The sequence below is a fragment of the Myiozetetes cayanensis genome, unplaced genomic scaffold, assembly GCF_022539395.1.
Source record: "Myiozetetes cayanensis isolate MyiCay16 unplaced genomic scaffold, myiCay2020 scf29, whole genome shotgun sequence".
In the NCBI taxonomy this organism is placed as follows: Eukaryota; Metazoa; Chordata; class Aves; order Passeriformes; family Tyrannidae; genus Myiozetetes; species Myiozetetes cayanensis.
The window spans coordinates 2,308,881-2,325,862 of NW_026087510.1; the positions used below are offsets into that span (position 1 = coordinate 2,308,881).

Sequence of the window (16,982 nt, forward strand, 5' to 3'; positions counted from 1 at the left end):
AGAATAATAGGATATATAGAATAAAATATGTAACATAGAATATATAATAGAATGTATTATTATAAAATAATATAATAAAAGAATATAATACATAACAATTCTATAATATGTATTTAGAGATACACTGTACATGTACAGAGAGGAGGGAGGTACTCACAAGGCAACTGCAAAACAGATGATTCACAATTTTGGTGGAATAATTTTTGCTTGTGGGTTTTGTCTGTTCTCTCGTGTGTTTTCGTTCAGCATCTTAAAACTGAATGAACCATTTATTTAAGGCTCAATAAGATAAGGAAAAAGGATATTTAAGTTATTGCTTTGGGATGGAGATAAAAATAATATTTCCTGAGAAAAGTGCAAATAGAGACCAATGCAAAGAGGTAAAAGGCAGGAAATCCTTTATTGGAGGGGAAAAGGCAGGACCACAAACAGTCTGTTTTCAAAATTAAAAACAAATACAAACAAGAGGCTAAAACCTGGAAAATTGTATTTTTTTCCCTCTCCCCTTAAAACGCAAGTCCCAAGCTTAATTTTGGTTGGATTTGTTACGCTCACACAGTTTGGCTGGTGCTGCAGAGAGGAGGGAGACACCAGAGACCAGAGAGGTTAAACCATGAGCAAAGACATCCCTTCTCTACCCCACTGCAGCTTTTGGAGAGGGGATGTAGGAGCAGCATGTTAAAACACAGTCTTGTTCTTTTTTATCTCTTTTTTTCCATTTTGGTTTTTTTTTTTTTAACTCCTTTCCAGACAGCTACTGTACAAAACCAAACAGAAATTTATAATAAATACCTAACCCAAGAGGCTCAGTACATTGCTACAATCCTTCACTGAAGGGAAACATATATATACATATATATATATATATCCTAATATATAACCTCTTTGACTTAAATCAGCGTAAAGGTTACGTGTTTCTACAGAAGCCTAGGGCAAAACTCCCACTTACCATCACCCCACACCTCAACTGAGCAGGGTCCCCATCCTCCTCACTGGAAAAACAGCAGGATTTGCCCACAACAGGGAGTTCTTAGGAAGCTCAGGGATTATAAAAAAACTGGGCACGACTGCTGTGTGATAAATACAGGCAGTTTCCTTGGCACTGGCTCAGCCTGATATTCCTGCCCTGTCCCAAATGCTGGAGAGGAGACACAGGCTGGCTTGGAGTTAGAACCCTCGAAGAGGGAAAAAGAAAACAACCCTGAACTGAAAGGCTGCAGGACTTTAACATCCAGCTATTTGTTGGAGCTTAAATTCCTGGAGATTAATTAGCAGACGCAGAACATTGCCCGAAGGTGGATCTGCACCACAGCCCAAGCAGCTCTGCATCCAAGCTCTGCATCTGGCCTTTAGTTTTCCTTCCTTCCCTGAAGAAAAAAAAGGAGCCAAGACCTCGGTACCCTCAATCCTGGCCTGCAGCTCCCTTGGTTTTGACAGGAATCATCTATGGGAGATGAAACAGGAGTATTTCATATTTGCAGGTAAATGGTCAGGTTTCTGGCATGGCTTTAGGGGAGCAGCTCATCCCATCCCATCCCAATTCCATCCCATCCCTGCCTGGACAGTGAGGAAAGGGTCTCACACGAGCTTAGCTCAGGCAAAAGGGACAAGGGAAAGGATTCGCTCTGTTAATGATGAACGGGGAAGCTCAGACATCAAAAATTCCAGCCCTCCTCCCCTTCCTATGAGAAAAGGCAGATCCCACTGGAAATTCAACGTTTTGCTGCCAGAAGGGAAGCCAAGGAAGAGTATGAGGGTGGAGACTGGAGACACCAAATTGTCTGTGACAGCAAAACCTTCCCAAATTCCATCCCCGCTCTCCAGGAACTGGCTGCTGCCAGAACATGGATTGCTTTGGAAAGGGCAAAGTTCGGGGGCTGAGCAGCCTCTGTGCTGGGGCCAGGCAGCAGCCAGGCTGGGAAGAGGGGTCTGGTTGCTTCCTGCTGGGAAAGAAGAGCTCCAGCCTCACCAGGCTCAGTTTTGGACTGAGAATTGCTCAGGGAAGGCTGGAGCTGGTGCCAGATCTGAGCGACTTCAGTATCCCAGGAAAGCAGAGGTGGAGAGTGGCACTGGGGACCCCTGGCATCACCTACAGGCCCTGGGCTCATCCTGCTGCAAGCCAGGTTAGCAAATTAACTCCAAAATTCAAGCAGAGACAAAAAAAAAATGAGCCTGCAGGGGCCTGAAAGCAAAGGATGGGAGAGGAAAGGCTGGCACACCAGACTGTCCGCTCCAGAGGAGGGAATGGGATATGGTGATGGGCATTTCACAGCCAGAGCACTGCAGAATTGGGAATTATTAATCCTCACAGCAGCCCTGTAAGCCAGATCAGGTCTAACTAAGCCTTGGTTTTAAAGCTGGGGAAATGGGGACATGGGTGGGGCAGCAGCTCCAGGAATAACTGCAGGTGTTGGGGGTGTTTGGAGACAGAGGTTTGTCAGTTTGTAGATTATCAATTCAGCAGAAACCACCATGAACACCTCACCTGTTCTCCTGTCTAACTCATGCCAGGATCTCATCCTCAGCTATTCCTGCTCCCATCCAAACAGGCAATTTATCTCCCAGGTTAACCCACAGCTGACAAAACACTTCTCATGCTCAAGGACACCCACACTGCTGCAGGGAGGAGACAGCAACCCATTCCATGCCTTTTGCACAGGGATCCCAATTTTATCAGCCAAGCCACCCACCCTGGACCTCCCTGACCTGCAGCTGGGACAGGGTGATGGCAAACCCAGGCTCCACATCTTCTCCTGCGCTAAACCCCCGAAAGGAATCTGCAACCGCCTTCAGCGACAGCTCTTTGGAAACGCTCTGTGCTTATTTTTCCCTTTAAATTACAACTTGCCTGCGAGCAGCCAGCCAGAGAGAAAGGAAGAAAAGAAAGGAAAAGAAGTGATTCCTCCCCGTTCTGCTGCCGTTGTTGCCCACTCTGAGGTAGACATCGATGGGGTGAGGATGAACCACTGGAGGGAGAGTGGCTGGCTGGCTGGCTGGCAAGCAAGCCTACGGCATCCTCGCTGTCCTGCCCTGGCACGGTGGGATCCCACAGCATTCCTGGCTCCGTGGATTCCGGCGTGGCTCAGCACTGCCGCAGGACACAGGCGGCTGTGGCTGCTGGCGGCCCCGGAGAGCTGCATTTCTCCGGGGCAGTGATTTTCCCGGCGTAATCGATGCAAGAGGCATTGCGCGTCCGCACGCCCTCGCCGCAGGTCTGGGAGCAGGGAGACCACGGGCCCAGGCGCCAGAGGGGGCACGGAATGTCTCCACAGGGCTTTATGTCCTCAGGTTTGAGGGATTTGTTGCAGGAGGAGGAGGTCTGACCCTCCACGTCCCGGCAATCCACCGTCCGCCGCTGCCAGCCCGAGCCGCACGTCTTGGAGCACTCGGACCAGTCCCCCAGGACCCACTGGGAGTTCAGCATCGGGCGGATGACGTTGGCCGACTTCTTCTCTTTGCCCTTCTGCCTGCTGAAAGGGACGTCCTTGGGGATGAAGAAGGTGTACTTGACTTTGGGCGGGAAGAGCTCGCTGGCGATGGTCAGCAGCTGCACCGTCAGGGGCTCCGGGAGCTGCCGGAAGCTCTGCAGCCTCTCCAGGGTTGTCATGGAGCCGCTGTACTTCAGGATGGTTCCCTTAACCAGGATGTCCTGCTCCATGGCCGAGATGGCAAAGTCTCCATTCAGCAGGTACTTGCCCTCCAGGGTCCTCAGGGCCAGGTAGTTCCCATCGTGCCGGACCCCGCGGTGGCTGCGCTGCTTGATGTCGATGTTGGTGGCCCCGGCCGGGATGGTGACGATGTCGTTGTAGCCGTATCTGCACGGGGCAAAGGGACACTTATATTTTCAGGACTCATAAAGAGAAGACCCACACAGTGAATACACTTGGGATGATGGCTCTGAACCCGTCTCTCCATAACCCCAAGCACTCCAGAGCTGGAGATACTGCAGATGTGCCAGATGCAAGCTCAGGTCGGAGATTTCACTGAATTAGACGGGAAAATGAGCAATGAAATCAAATGAAGAGCCACATGACAACCAGCCTCAGTGGGAAATTCCCCTTGCTCCTTTCCTTTGGAAATGGGTGAAGCATTTGGGACCAATAGCCTGTCACTGGTGATGCTGATGTAGAACAGCAGAATAGGAGAGAGCATTTGCACCCTCAGCATCTTTGGAAGGGTTCTACAGCCACCACTACACTGCAGAAGCAATCCCATTGGAGGACACAGGGGACATTCCCACGCCAGGGAAGCATTTCCCTGCAAAGCCAGCCAGAGCCTATCCCTGGAGCTCTGGAGACAGCACCCTGAAGGCTTCAGCACCGGTGCCCTCAGCACTGAGACTCACACTGTGGGTCCCCAGGACTGCTCTCCATGCGTCCCTATGGGGGATGCTGCAGTCAGTAATCAGGTTTGGAGTATTTTGGAAAAAAGGCTTTGAGTCAAACTCTGCTCTCCGTCATCCTGGCCTCCCTCACCCTGATCTCAATGGGATCTCTTCTTGGCTGTAGCTCCTGCACTAATCTCCCTTTAGTCAACCGCAAACAATTCATAGGAGAGTGGAAGCCCCATTTCAGCTGGTTCCCTGGAAGGAAACCATTTAGGAAATCTAATTTGCCTGCATGAGTCACCTCTCCACATGGAACTGGACGCGTTGGGCTTTTGTTACAATCCCTCCGACAAAAGCCTGAACTTCTGCTCTTTGGCAAAGAGATGGAGACATTGGGCAAGGGAAGTGGCCTCAATGCCCATGACCCAGGATTCCAATTCACCCCCAAGCCCAGGGGAAAGTTATTGAACTATTTATATCACACGTCAGCCCTTGAAGATGTGTCCAACTCCCTGCACTGGGGTGAAATGTGCATCGTAAACTCCTCGGGGCAGCACATTTACGTGCACTGGTGTTCTGAACCCATCACACTAGTTGTTACTTTAGGAAATAAACTCAGCTTGGCTTGTGTAAAGCTGCCCTAAAATAAACTGAGTGTAAGCCCTGGAGTCTGGGGTGGAGCCCAGGCTCTTGCAATGCCACCTGGCTGAGGGTGCTGGCACAGAGTCCTAATATTCCTAGCCTAGCACTGCAGCCATAAAAAAGGACAATGAGAGGGGTGATGCTGGTTTTTCTCCCCCACCTATCCCTGCAGAACCCTTCTCCCCGGTGCCTTACTTGGATCTGTTGAGGGAGCCAGATATTTTCCTGCACGTGGAGCCATTGCCACCACACACCCCACACTTGTCCAGCTTCTTGGAGGACCCAACGATGTGGTCACAGCCAGCCTTGATGCACTGCCCGTGCACGCAGATGGAGAGGGTCTCAGGGCCACACAGCGTCCCGTCAATCACCTGGGAAAGAGGGGTGCAGAGCAGCAATTTGTGGGTGAGTTCTGAAACGGGGTACACAGGGGTGATTCCCATCCCCAGGTATCTTACTTTGGCCTCAAAGACTTTGAACTCGCTCCTCCCTCGGGCTCTGCAGAAGAGCTTGCACCGGTCCCGGGGGGACACTCCTGCATACTTGGGAACCCACTCCAGGAGATTCCCTTCCAGATCCGTGAAGTTGTAGCTGTTGTACTTCTCACACTGCTGCTCCCGAAAGCTTTTCCCTGAAAGGGAAGGAGAAACACGACTCTGAATTGCGGGAAGCCAGCAGGAACCGCTGTCCTTGGCCGTCAGGGAGACGTGGAAGCGAGCTGAGGAGAGGGGGAGTGAGCTGAGGAGCATGTGGTGAGCATGCAGAGGAGGGATATCACAGAGAAGGGATCCCACACACTTTCCACCCACCAGAGAGAGTCACAGCCCCCCCAAAACACGAATATTCAAGGAAGAGCAGAGCAATCCTTTTGACGGGTTCTGGAGGAGCAGGAGCGGGAGGTGAGCGTGCATTTGGCGGGCACTCCTTACCATCTGGTGGGCACTCCTCGGTGTGGCAGGACTGGTACTTGGTCCTCTGGCCCTCGCAGTAGCTCCCACCGTGCTGGGGCCTGGGGCTGTCGCAGTGCCGGTGGGAGAACTGGACGCCTCCGCCGCAGCTCCGCGAGCAGGAGCCCCAGGGGCTCCAGGGGCCCCAGCCGCCATCCACCGCCGGCTGCAAGAGGCCACCAGCAACTTATTGATCCACTCCGAGCCTGTCCCTGCCCGGCTGCTCAGCCCCAGGGTGAGCAAAGGTCTGGAGCAACACTAAAATCTGCCCCCAGCCCTGAGCCAGAAAAGTACTTTGGCACATGAAGCCAATACTGACTTCCCTCAGTCTGCTCACGTGCTTGAAGTTAAGCTGGGCTTTAAGTCCTTTGCTGACTGACTCTGAAACTGCTGCTAATTCCCCCAGCTGGGCAAAAAGTGATGATTTAATTGCAGATCTGCACTGCTGGTTCCAGGTCAGACTCATCTACACCTCAGTAACAGACTTTATCTGCGAGCTGACTTGTCAGTAATAAAGATTAATGAAGGAGAGACATCCAGAAATAAAGCAGCCAAATCCAAAGCCAGTCAAGGAGATGGCAGGGCTGGGGTCAGAGGTTTGGGAGTCCCAAAGGGCCAAGCCCCAGGCAGTCAATCCCCAGCTCCCCATTACCTGGGGTTTCAGGACATCCTGTGGCACGCAGCGCCCGTCCCAGCACAGCCCGTCGGCTTTGCAGGGCGTCCCGTCAGCCCAGGGCAGGCTGCCGTTCTTGGTGTGGCACAGGGGCTCCCCACTGCCCGTCCTGCACCACAGCTGGGCACAGATGTCCTGCTCCGTGGTGTTGGGGCAGTGCTGGAAGTCCTTCCCAAAGATCTGCTGGCATTGCTGGTCCAGGCTGTACAGGGCTCTCTGACCGGGCAGCTCAGCAGGCAGGGCCAGCGCCTCGGCTGGGGCGTCCAGCAGGCAGTCACCTGGGAGAAGTTCAGGAATTAGGCTGGAGTTGGACCAGCAGGGCTCGGATTGCACCAAGCAGGGCACCCTGAGCCTCCTCTGTGGTGTGGTTTGAGTCCCCCTCCACCCCACACGCCCCTGCAGGTGTTGCAGAGAGCCTGAACAATTAACAAGGAGGTCATTTGGAGAGCTGGGGCTGCTGAGCTGAGTCTTACCGTGCCCTCCATCCAGGAACTCGGTGAGGTACATGGCACTGCAGGGGGACCAGGGCTGGGTCTTGTTCAAGTGGATGAAGAGAGCAGCCATCATGTGGTGCTCACCCAGGGGGCCGAAGAGCCGCTCGCAGTTCTTGGAGTCATCGTGGGGCATGCTGAGCACGTGGCCTGGGGAGCAGAGGGCACTGTCAGTGCAGCCCCCCAGCCCAACTCCTGGGCAGCTGGGAGCATCAATAAGGTACCAAACAGCTTCTACTGCTGCAAAAGCCATTTGCTTCCAGAAATCAAAAGGAATAAAAACCCGCTTGCTCCACCTCAGTGGTATGCTGGACAAAGCAGCACAAATTCATACAATCCCAAAATGGTTTGGGTTAGAAAAAACCTTAAAAGCTCATCTTGTTCCACCCCCTGCCTTGGGCAGGGACACCTTCCACTAGCCCAGGTCACTCCAAGCCCTGTCCAACCTGGCCTTGGACACTTCCTGGGATCCAGGGACGGCCACAGCTTCTCTGGGAAACAATTAGTCAGTGCAGGAATGACAAACCAAAGGAAAGAGGTGCCTGATTCCACATCTGAGCTCATCACAACGGGTAAATCATAAAATCATTAAGGTTGGAAAGACCTCCAAGATCATCAAGTCCAACCTTTGACTGATCCCCATCTTGTCACTGGACCAGAGCCCTGAGTGCCACATTCAGTTGTTCTCTGAAGATCTCCAGGGATGGAGACTCCACCACCTCCCTGGGTAGCCCCTTCTAATGCTCAACAACCCTTTCAGTGAAGAAATTCTTCCAGAACCGGTGTAAATGCACCAATTTACAACAATTTGGGTACTTCTAAGTGCTCCTGCTGCTGCAAACCAACTTCTGCCAGCGCCAGAAGCTCCCCACACTGCCCAAGGTTTGGGAGATGCTGGTGCTGGGCTGTGCTATAACCCCTGTCAGCAGCAGGGCTGGAGAAAGCAGCCTCCCCCCTTGGGGAGGGAGGTGTTACCCAGTTCGTGAGCCAGGGTGTAGGCTGCCTGCAGGCCCTCGTCCTCGATCACCGAGCAGCTCTTGTTGCGGTCGCACATGGTGCCGATATCGGCCACGCCCAGCGTGTCGCAGCTCTGGTGCCCGCAGAAGTCCTGTTTGGGAGCAGCACCGAGGGGGTGAGGCGGGGGGAGGGAATGCCACCTTCAGCTCCAACATCTCTGTGGGCAACCCACTGGTGGTCTGCACCCCAAATGACACCACCCCCCTGCAACTGCTTTGCTGAGATCTCCATTATTTGCACGGTGGGGCATCGACCTCCATGGTCAACCCTCTTCTCTCCCTCCTTCTCTCTCCCACCTTGACCCCTCTACCCCCAGAGGGGTCCCCAGGGATGCTGACCTGTCTGGTGAGCAGGATGGCCGTGTCGTAGTGCTCCGGGTGCCGGTCGCTCAGCGGGTTGAACCTTTGCTGCCAACTGCAGAAGTTCCTCAGGGTGAGCCCCCCGTTGTCCGACACCTCCGGCCCCGCCGCCGCCTCCTCCACCACCAGCACCTTCACCACCACCAGGTTGATGGGGTTTTTCAGGCTGGGGTGCTTGTAGATTTGAGCAGCCATGGACATCAGGGTCAGGACGTGGTTCTGCGGGGAAGGAGATGGGCAGGCAGGGCCTGGGTAAAACCTTTGTTGTGAGGTTCTTTTTTTTTTTTTCTTTGGCTCAGAAATGAGAAATCAGCCTCGTTTATGAAGCCCACCACATGCAGAGCACGAGCTGATGGACTCAGTGCTACCTTTCTAAAGTGATGCTTTACACCCTGTAACAGCAGAAGGGACAGGCAGGACAAGCCCATCCCTGCGTCCCCTTCTCCAGCCACTGTGTCTTACCTGCCCTTGGCACCCAGAAATCCCTCAGGAAGAATTTTCTTAAGGAAAACCTCTGTTCTGGAGACTTCCCTGCACATTCCCCAAAGCACTAACCCTGCCCCGGGGGTGGGAAACACTTCCCAGATAACATTCCACTGGTCACAGCCTTTGAACCCGACATCTTTGGCGACTAACTGGGCCCAAAACACTCTCTGGCAGCCAAGTCTTTGCCCCTCAGCATCCCCTGCTTGGAGACTGGGGTGACCAGGGATGACTTCATGTGTCAGCCGCGCCAGCGATGTTTACGCTGATGTAAACGTCTTATCGGAGCATCGAAATTCCTCCTCTGCTCGGCACTGCTCACAGCCCCGAGTCAGGGGAAAAAAATGCACCTATTACACAACACAGTGTTGGGAAAGAGAAAGTGGCTTCTCTCCTCCCCAGACCAGACGGATTCCACCCCGCGGTCTCAATGCGGAGCCTAATTAGGCTGGAGGGACTCAATGGGAGCCCTCTCTGATGGCCGAGTTTCACCCAAAATTCACCATCCCCCGAGCAGAGCTGGCTCCCTGTGCTCATCCATCACAACGCTGCCAGGACAATGCCATTTTTCTTCACAAATGAGGGAGATGTTGAGGGAGATACAGCATATTTGCTGCTTCCCCCAGGGCACTTGTGGCTATTTTAAATTATTCTGCCACATTTTCTCCCACCGCTGGCAGCTCCGGGTAAACAGATGTTTCGTTTCAGCAAGACGGATCCCAATGCTCATTATCCAAGGGCAGGCCACAGGGAGGCTGATGGGAGCAGGGAATAGACTGGTTTATTTAGACTGGCCAGATCTCCCCGACATGACTCACATCCCAGCCCCAAACACACAACAAATGTCACGGAAAAGTCACCGCCAGGGCAAGAAACCCAGGCGAGATCCCCACAAGTGGCTGCTCCGTGAGCTGGGGGAATTGTTTACCCTCTGGGGGAAATCCATTGGGTTACTTCCTAAAAATATCACAAAGCCTTCCTAAAATTAGGCCCCTGAAGATCTAGAAGGATGCTCGGTGCTGGAGCTGTGCATCGTGGGATCATCCATCATATCCAAAGGATTAAATTCAGCTGTATCTTTTTCTAACCTGTCACAGGTTTCTCTCCATCCCAGCAGTTTTCACCTGGGAGCTCTCAGTTCCTACCACAAATCTCCTGGGACACTGACCCTCACATCCTCAGAGTTACATCCTCAGAGGTACAAGAAACTCTTTCAGCAGCAGGAACAGAGGGACTTGGAAAACATCCGTCCACCTTCCCTGTGTCTGGAAAGCCAACATGGAAAGCCAACTGAACAAAACAGCTCTTCAGTGCAGATTAAAAGGTCAAATTCACTTGTTCCACCATCTGGTGTCTATTTATACCCATCCCTGGCCTGTGCAGGCCTTGGTTGGGTTTCAGATGGACCCCGACTGCTCCGGGGAGAGCAGCAATCCACCTGCACTGCTTGGCCAAGGGTTTGGAGTCATGGCCAAAAGCAAATTATGGGATCCCCAGGGCTCAGGAAGAGGCCAACTGAGCACTTTTGGCCAACAAATGGCTGTGGAGGAGCTGAATTCCGCTCATCCCAACCTCCCTGTGCCTCTGCAAACAGGCTCTGGCTTGATAAGCCTCCTAGGAGGGAATGCACCTTCTCCAGGGTTTCCTTCCCACCACACAGGCTGTGGATGTGGGTGTTGGGATCAGATGCAGGGCAGCATTTTGGGTGAGCTTTGGGGAGCCCAGAGCTGCAAACCAGACTGGTTTCTGCCTCCTTGCAGGGCACTGCAGCCCTGCAGGCACAAGGAGCTTCCCTGCCATTTCCAACCAGGATCCAGGGAGATCTTGGCAGGATTTCTGTCCAGCTGGTAAACACAGCTGGAAAATCAGCCTCTTACCTGCTCTGGGGGAGAGGACACCAGTGTGAGCCAGAGAGGGTCAGGGAGCATCCCTCCTCTGCCCCAGGTGTCCAGGCACTATGCAGGGTGATGTTCCCTCAAAAGCTCCTACCTTGTTCCTCCCCAGCTGCATTTTTGGTTCCTACTGCTCTCAAGAAAATCAAATTCCACCCATTCCACCACCCGCCCCCTGCCCAAAAATGAGGAGGGATGCCTTTTTTCTGCACCACAGCAGCTCCAAAACCCCTCCTACCACAGCATTGCCGGGGCTGGGAGAGCCCTGAGGGAGGCACTGCCCTACAGGAGCCTTCCAGCAGCAAACAGCACAGGCAGAGGGAGAGAGAAGGGAAAAATAAATACAAATCAGAGCCAGGGGAACCGAAGTGGTTGCTTTTAACCTCAGAACACTGAAGGATTTCACTTTCTCATACAGGCCCTTGCAAAACCTCTGCTTACATTCCCCTTCACGGGAACCACTCAGAAGCTGAAGTCTACAGAGATCCCCAAACTGTGGGGTTTATTTATTATTATTATTTTTATTATTATTATTATTATTATTATTATTTTGGTGTGTGAAACTGCTCCTACACAGCCAGCATTACTGTGGTATGCACAGAAGTGATGTAATATCACTGGATCCACCCAGAACAGGATGGCAGGGAGCACCCATGGAACACCCCAGCACAACCTCCCCTCCACCAGTGTGAGGGGATCAATGTTCAGCCCAGCCTGGGGCTGCAGGATTGGTTGCTGGTGGATTTGGTTTGGTTTTCCTCCCTCCTTTCTCCCTAGAAGCCAGAATTTCTGCAGAGGGGGAGAAAATGGGAAAGAAATGCCACAATTCCTGGAGCACAGACAGATGGAAGGGAGCAAACCCAGGGTCAGATGCTGCCCAGATTTTAAAAAGCAAAACTGGTGAAAACCATTCCAGGCTCTCCCTCTTCCCAAAGCACTGTCTGTGTGCCACCCCCTGGCTTGGGTACCCAGGGCTGCCAGCTGCCCTTCCAGCCTTTCATTCCAAAGCCCTGCAGCTCAGCAGCTGCTGAACCCCGCAGTGTGAGGTGAGTGCATCAGTCAATATTTAGGGAAGCTGCCTGGTCCTCCAAGCCCTGGCACCAGAGTGGATGCAGGCTCGGGGTCACACCCGAGGGATGAATCCCAGAGGAAAAGCTGGCTGATGGCATTGACAGCACAGGTCCCCCTTTGCAAAGATCCCCTTTAATCCCACCCAGATTGCCTTTGGGACGGCCTCGGGAGGGGCTGGCTCCTTTTGTCAAGGGATTAACTCAATTTACCCAGTCAAACTGCAAAACATCCCAAAGCAAATGGAGGAGCTGGACAAGAGGAGTGTCCTGAGACTCCAGGGTGGCTTTGGATTTACCTCCAGGATCACTTTGACACCGAGAGAGCCAGCAGCAGGACCCTGGCAGTGCCTCACGCCACGCACTGCAGCACTTGTCTGCTCTGAGAGGGAAAGGATTGCAACAGCACTCCTAAAAACTCATAAATCTGCCTGGAAAAAACACAGGAGTCAGGAACTGACTGGTTCCCTGACTTAGGGAACCCTGGCTTAGCCAGACTGATCTGATTCTGCCCCAGTTCTCAGTCATTACCAGCCCTTGGAGTCAGGGCTGGCAGATTCCTCCCTTGCAAGACGGGAAAGGACAGGGGATTGCAGCCATCGTGTTTGCAGAAGAAAGCTTGGAAACACATCCCATCTGCACCCAAGAGACTGGAGAAATCCCACCACAGGAATCCCAGCCAGCTGCCAATTGGCTGGGGATGCTGTGGCTGGTTTTTGGAACTGCCTGGTGTTTGAGGTGTCTGGGCAGACATCCCTGAGCCACGCAGAGCATCCCTGCAAGTGCAGCCCAGCTGCAGGTGCTCACCCCTTCTGCACGTCTCCAGCCTCAGCTTCCCCTGCCAAAACCCCCACTTAATTCTGGTAGTGATGCTCACAGTCCTTTTCTCTTCCAAGCATTTTGGGTCCTCTTGCAGGAAGAACACAAAGGATAACTCATGTGCCCAGCCTGGAGCCTCACACCCATACCTGTATAAGTGGGCTCTTCCCAGTCACTGCAGCCTGTCCTGCTGTTAATGCCCCCTAAAATACCCCATCCCCTGCCATCACCAAGCCAAAAGTACGACCAAACCCCTAAACTTCGAGTCTGGTTCTGCTCTCACTTCACCATCCCCTCCTGGATTACACACAGGTATTGATGGAGGTAGCATTAAGCCCTTATTATCTAAATTAGGTTAACAGCCGAGCTATCAGGCTCAAATTGATTAGAAAGAAATCATTAACAGCATTTTCCCAACAACAGCATGGCATTGATTATAACTTGCAACGCTTGAGTGCATCTTGTGTTGACTCTTCTGCTCGAGCTGTTACAGCTTATGCAAGAAAATAACTGGGAATACAAACAATGCCGGTGACATTTAATAAATATTGGGTAATTGAAGTGTGGTTACGGGAAGAAAACTCATTATATAAATATGGTTTCTTCTGACTCACCATTTCTGCTCCCTGGGCATCTCCTAGTCAGCTCTCTAAGATCTCACCAGCACTTGCCAGTGCTTTTTTTGGCCCGAAAAATGTAGGTATTTAGGGAGAAGCTGAGATGGCTATTTGGTCTCCTGACTGAACAGTGACTGTGCATTTTTGTTCCTGAGAACAAAAGACACAGAAACACAGCAGGTGGCTTTTTTATTTTCTTTTTTTTTTTTTTTTTTAACTGCTACAAGAGAGCTGGTGGAAGTTTTCTCCCAAATATTAAACATTGCTCTGTTCATCCAAGACAAGACCTGCAAAGGTTTTCTTCCCATTCTTGAGAGATGATGCAAAAATATCGTTCCTGGGGGCAAAGAAACGATGGGGAAATGGGAGCCAAGCAGGCTGGAGGCTCTCTGATAAACTAAGGAGGGAGCTGGGAGGCAACATCACCTAATCCAGGGCTGGAGCAGCCAAACCAGGGCAGGGTACCAGCCTTGCAGCCCCTTGGTTATGTGTCACCTGCAGCTCACCCTCCTTCTGCCTTCCCAGATTTACCAGAGGGTTGTTACTTTTTCCCCAGTTCAAGCTGGGCATTATCAGGATTTCTCCCACCCCAAATGTACCACTTTATTTGTAACAGGAGTCACGCCCTCAGGTGTTGCTTTAGAACTGTCAGGTGCCCAGCTAGGTGCAGCAGATGCACTGAAACCTGAGCGATGCTGAGCAGCTGGAATCAGCTGGAGCCCCAAGGTTTAGGATTACTCAAGGTCCAGCCTGGTCTGAGCAGGGCTGGCATTAAAACACTGCTTTGTTAGGAGCAGAGAAGCCCCCAGGGGAAGGATAAAGCTGGCAGGAGTGGCAGAGCCAGGCTGCCAAAGTGCAGCCTCTGGTTTCAGCTCCTGCTGACCTCCAGCTTCCCTCTCCCAGCCCACTGCAGAGGATGAGCAGTTTTTGGTGCACATTTACCCCCTGCAAAGACCCCAGAACGTTTCAGACCGAACCAACCTGAATTTGGACCCAAACAACCCATCCCTGCAGGGTTGGGGTGGGGAGCTGACTCTGCCAGAGGCATGGAAAATAACCTGGTGGTGATGAGGAAGGCTCATCAACAGCCCTGGAGGTGGGGAGGAGCGGGGGGTCTGAGGCACCACAGTCTCTGCTCCCGGCGTTCTCTACAGAGAGAATGTTTAAGGAGAGGGGGAATTCCTAGCTCTGGTGGCTGAGGCAAAGGGCTGTTCATCCATCTGCTCGGTGCTAACAGGTGGCTCAGGAGCAGGACTGTGCATTACTCAGCCCGTGGTTTATTTACTATTCAGCCCCGGCTCCCATCCAGAAGGGAGTGAAACCCATCCCTTTGCAGCGCGGCTCTTTCCCTGTAGCAGTGCAGGCATTAACTCCCTCCGTCCCTCCTCTCTGGGGACACCGACGGGACGTGACGGTGCCGAGCCTGTGCACACACAGGCTCGCTGGGTCTGGGAAAAGGTCCCCCAACACTGACTGAACCCCACAGATCAACCCTGCAGCCTCTGCCTCGGGGATTTACAGCCCCTACACAGCAAGGGAAGGTGGGAACAAAGCCAAGGTCCCCCCCACCCTGTCCCTCTGCTCGCTCACCCAGGGTGGTCCCCGGCGTCCCAGGGCTGGGGGGATCAGGAGGACGATAGGAGGGGGTGGAGAGGTTGTGGGGAGGGAGGAAGTGGAGAGGTAAGGGGTACAGGGACAGGAGGGGACAGAGGGATGAAGGAATATGTGTACAGGGGGGATGGAGGATTGAAGGGGTTGGAGGGGACAGAGAGGTAGCGAGGGCTCCAGGAGTGCAGATGGGAGAAGGCAGAGAGGCGGCTGGGATGGGGACAGGAGGGGACAGAGGATGCGGGGCGGGAGGGGTGGCAGACGGAGGGATGGAGGGGAAGAAGGGGCAGCGAGGTAAGAAGACGGAGGGATGAATGGGGACGGAGGAGCGGTGGGGACGGGGACGAGAGGGGACAGCGGCATGCAGGGCAGGGGGGACAGGGGACAGTCCTTACCTCCACGTCGTCCCCGTAGAACCGCACCATGGACGCATCAGCCACCAGCAGCGTCTCCACGTAGCGCGCCTGGGACACGAAGCGCCTGTCCCTGCGGCGCTGCCCGCCCTCCCCGCGGCCGCTCCCGGCGGGACGAGCCCCCGGCGGGGCCGAGCGGCGCCGCAGCCGGTGCGGCCGCGTCCAGGGCGGCCCGGGCTGGGGGTGCCCGAGCGGCTGCAGCTCGTAGGCCGCCCCGTCGAGCAGGAAAGCGGCGCGGAGGCCGCTCCCGCCGCAGCGGCTGAGCACGGCGGGCGCCTCGGGGCTCCCCTCGACGGCGCCCGCGTAGAAGCAGCCCCTGCGCGGCGGGGGCGGCGGGCGGCGGCCCCCCAGGCGCTGGAGGCGGAGGCGGGGGCCAGGAACGCGTTGTCGGGGCGGAGGCGGAGGACGACGGCGCGGCCGAAGGCTGCCAGGCGCAGGGCCAGCTGCCCCGACGGCGCGGGCAGGCGGGCGGGCAGCACGGGCTGCGCGTCCCGCGGGGGCGGCGGCGGCAGCGCCCACGCGTGGCACAGCAGCAGCAGGTGGAGAGGGGCCCGGCCCCCCAGCAGCGCCCGCCGCCCCATTCCCGCAAGGCCCCGAACCCCCCGGGCTCTCCCCCGCAGCCTCCGCGCCGGCCGCCGAGCCCGCTGTATTTATACTTTCTCCCCCCGGCTTTGACATAAGAGGTTTATTTTTGATCTCTCGCTGTTCTCCCCACTCCCCTCCCCTGCCAGCCGGAGCCTGGGGGAGGAGGAGAAGTGAAAGAGAAAAAAAAAAAAAAAAAAGCGGCGCAATAGAAAAAAAAAAAAAAGAAGAAAAGAAGAAGCAGAGAAAAAAAAAAAAAAAAAAAAAAACCAACAGGAAAAAAAAAAAAAAAAAGAAGCAGAGGAGAGAAAAAAAAAAGGAGGGGAAAAAAAAAAGAAGAAAAAAACCCCAACAACCCACTTTTGGATGCGATTTGAGGCCAATCAGACGCAGGCAGCCCCGCCTGCCTCCAAGTGTCAACTCCAGCCTGTTGCTCTCCCAGCATTAACCCCTTCTGCAACTCCAGCGCTTCCCGCCCGGGTCTGATCCTGCCCAGGCTCGGGAAGGAACCTGTCCTCGGGAGGGGGGGCTAGCACCTTTTTCCCCCCACACACCGTGGAAGGATTTACCCCAGGGGCTGATTCCTCTCCCATTTCCCTCAGCATCCCTTCCCGGTTGGAAAGCACCCGGCCCTTGCCAGCTGGAGAGCATCTTGTTTCAGAAGGTGCCTCCGGAGGTTCCCATGTCCTTCCCATAGCCAGGGACAGAGAGGGCTTTGGGCCCCAGGGAAAACTCCATCAGGGACACACGTACAAGGAGTTTCCATGCCTTGAACCAACAGCTGGATCCACGTGGGGTTTCCTCCAGCTGGAACAAGGCAGCGGGCTAAATAAGACTTCTGCAAAATACCTATGAGAATGAAATAATGCAGCCAGCTCTCATGTTCCTTATGTTCCTTTTTTTTTTTTCTTTTTTTTTTTTTTTGGTTTTGTTTCTCTGTGTGTGTTGTGCGACTTCATTTACAAACCCTTCGTTTGCCTCCTTTCACACTGAGTTTTAATTCCCATTCGCATTCCCTCGCGGCGAGGGGAAAATCCTACAGGAA

The 16,982-nt window shown here is 53.8% G+C and overlaps 1 protein-coding gene across 1 annotated transcript; it reads right to left on the bottom strand.

Annotated features, from left to right (window-relative positions):
* Positions 1-381: 381 nt before the first annotated feature.
* ADAMTS8 (ADAM metallopeptidase with thrombospondin type 1 motif 8) lies at positions 382-16,109 on the bottom strand. The gene is given in 11 exon segments (XM_050322904.1): positions 382-3,815; positions 5,165-5,340; positions 5,428-5,600; positions 5,899-6,082; positions 6,569-6,867; positions 7,063-7,230; positions 8,056-8,188; positions 8,436-8,675; positions 15,338-15,729; positions 15,732-15,973; positions 15,975-16,109. Coding segments are annotated over 11 exon segments (2,799 nt in total). The 5' UTR covers positions 16,034-16,109; the 3' UTR covers positions 382-3,082.
* Positions 16,110-16,982: the final 873 nt, after the last annotated feature.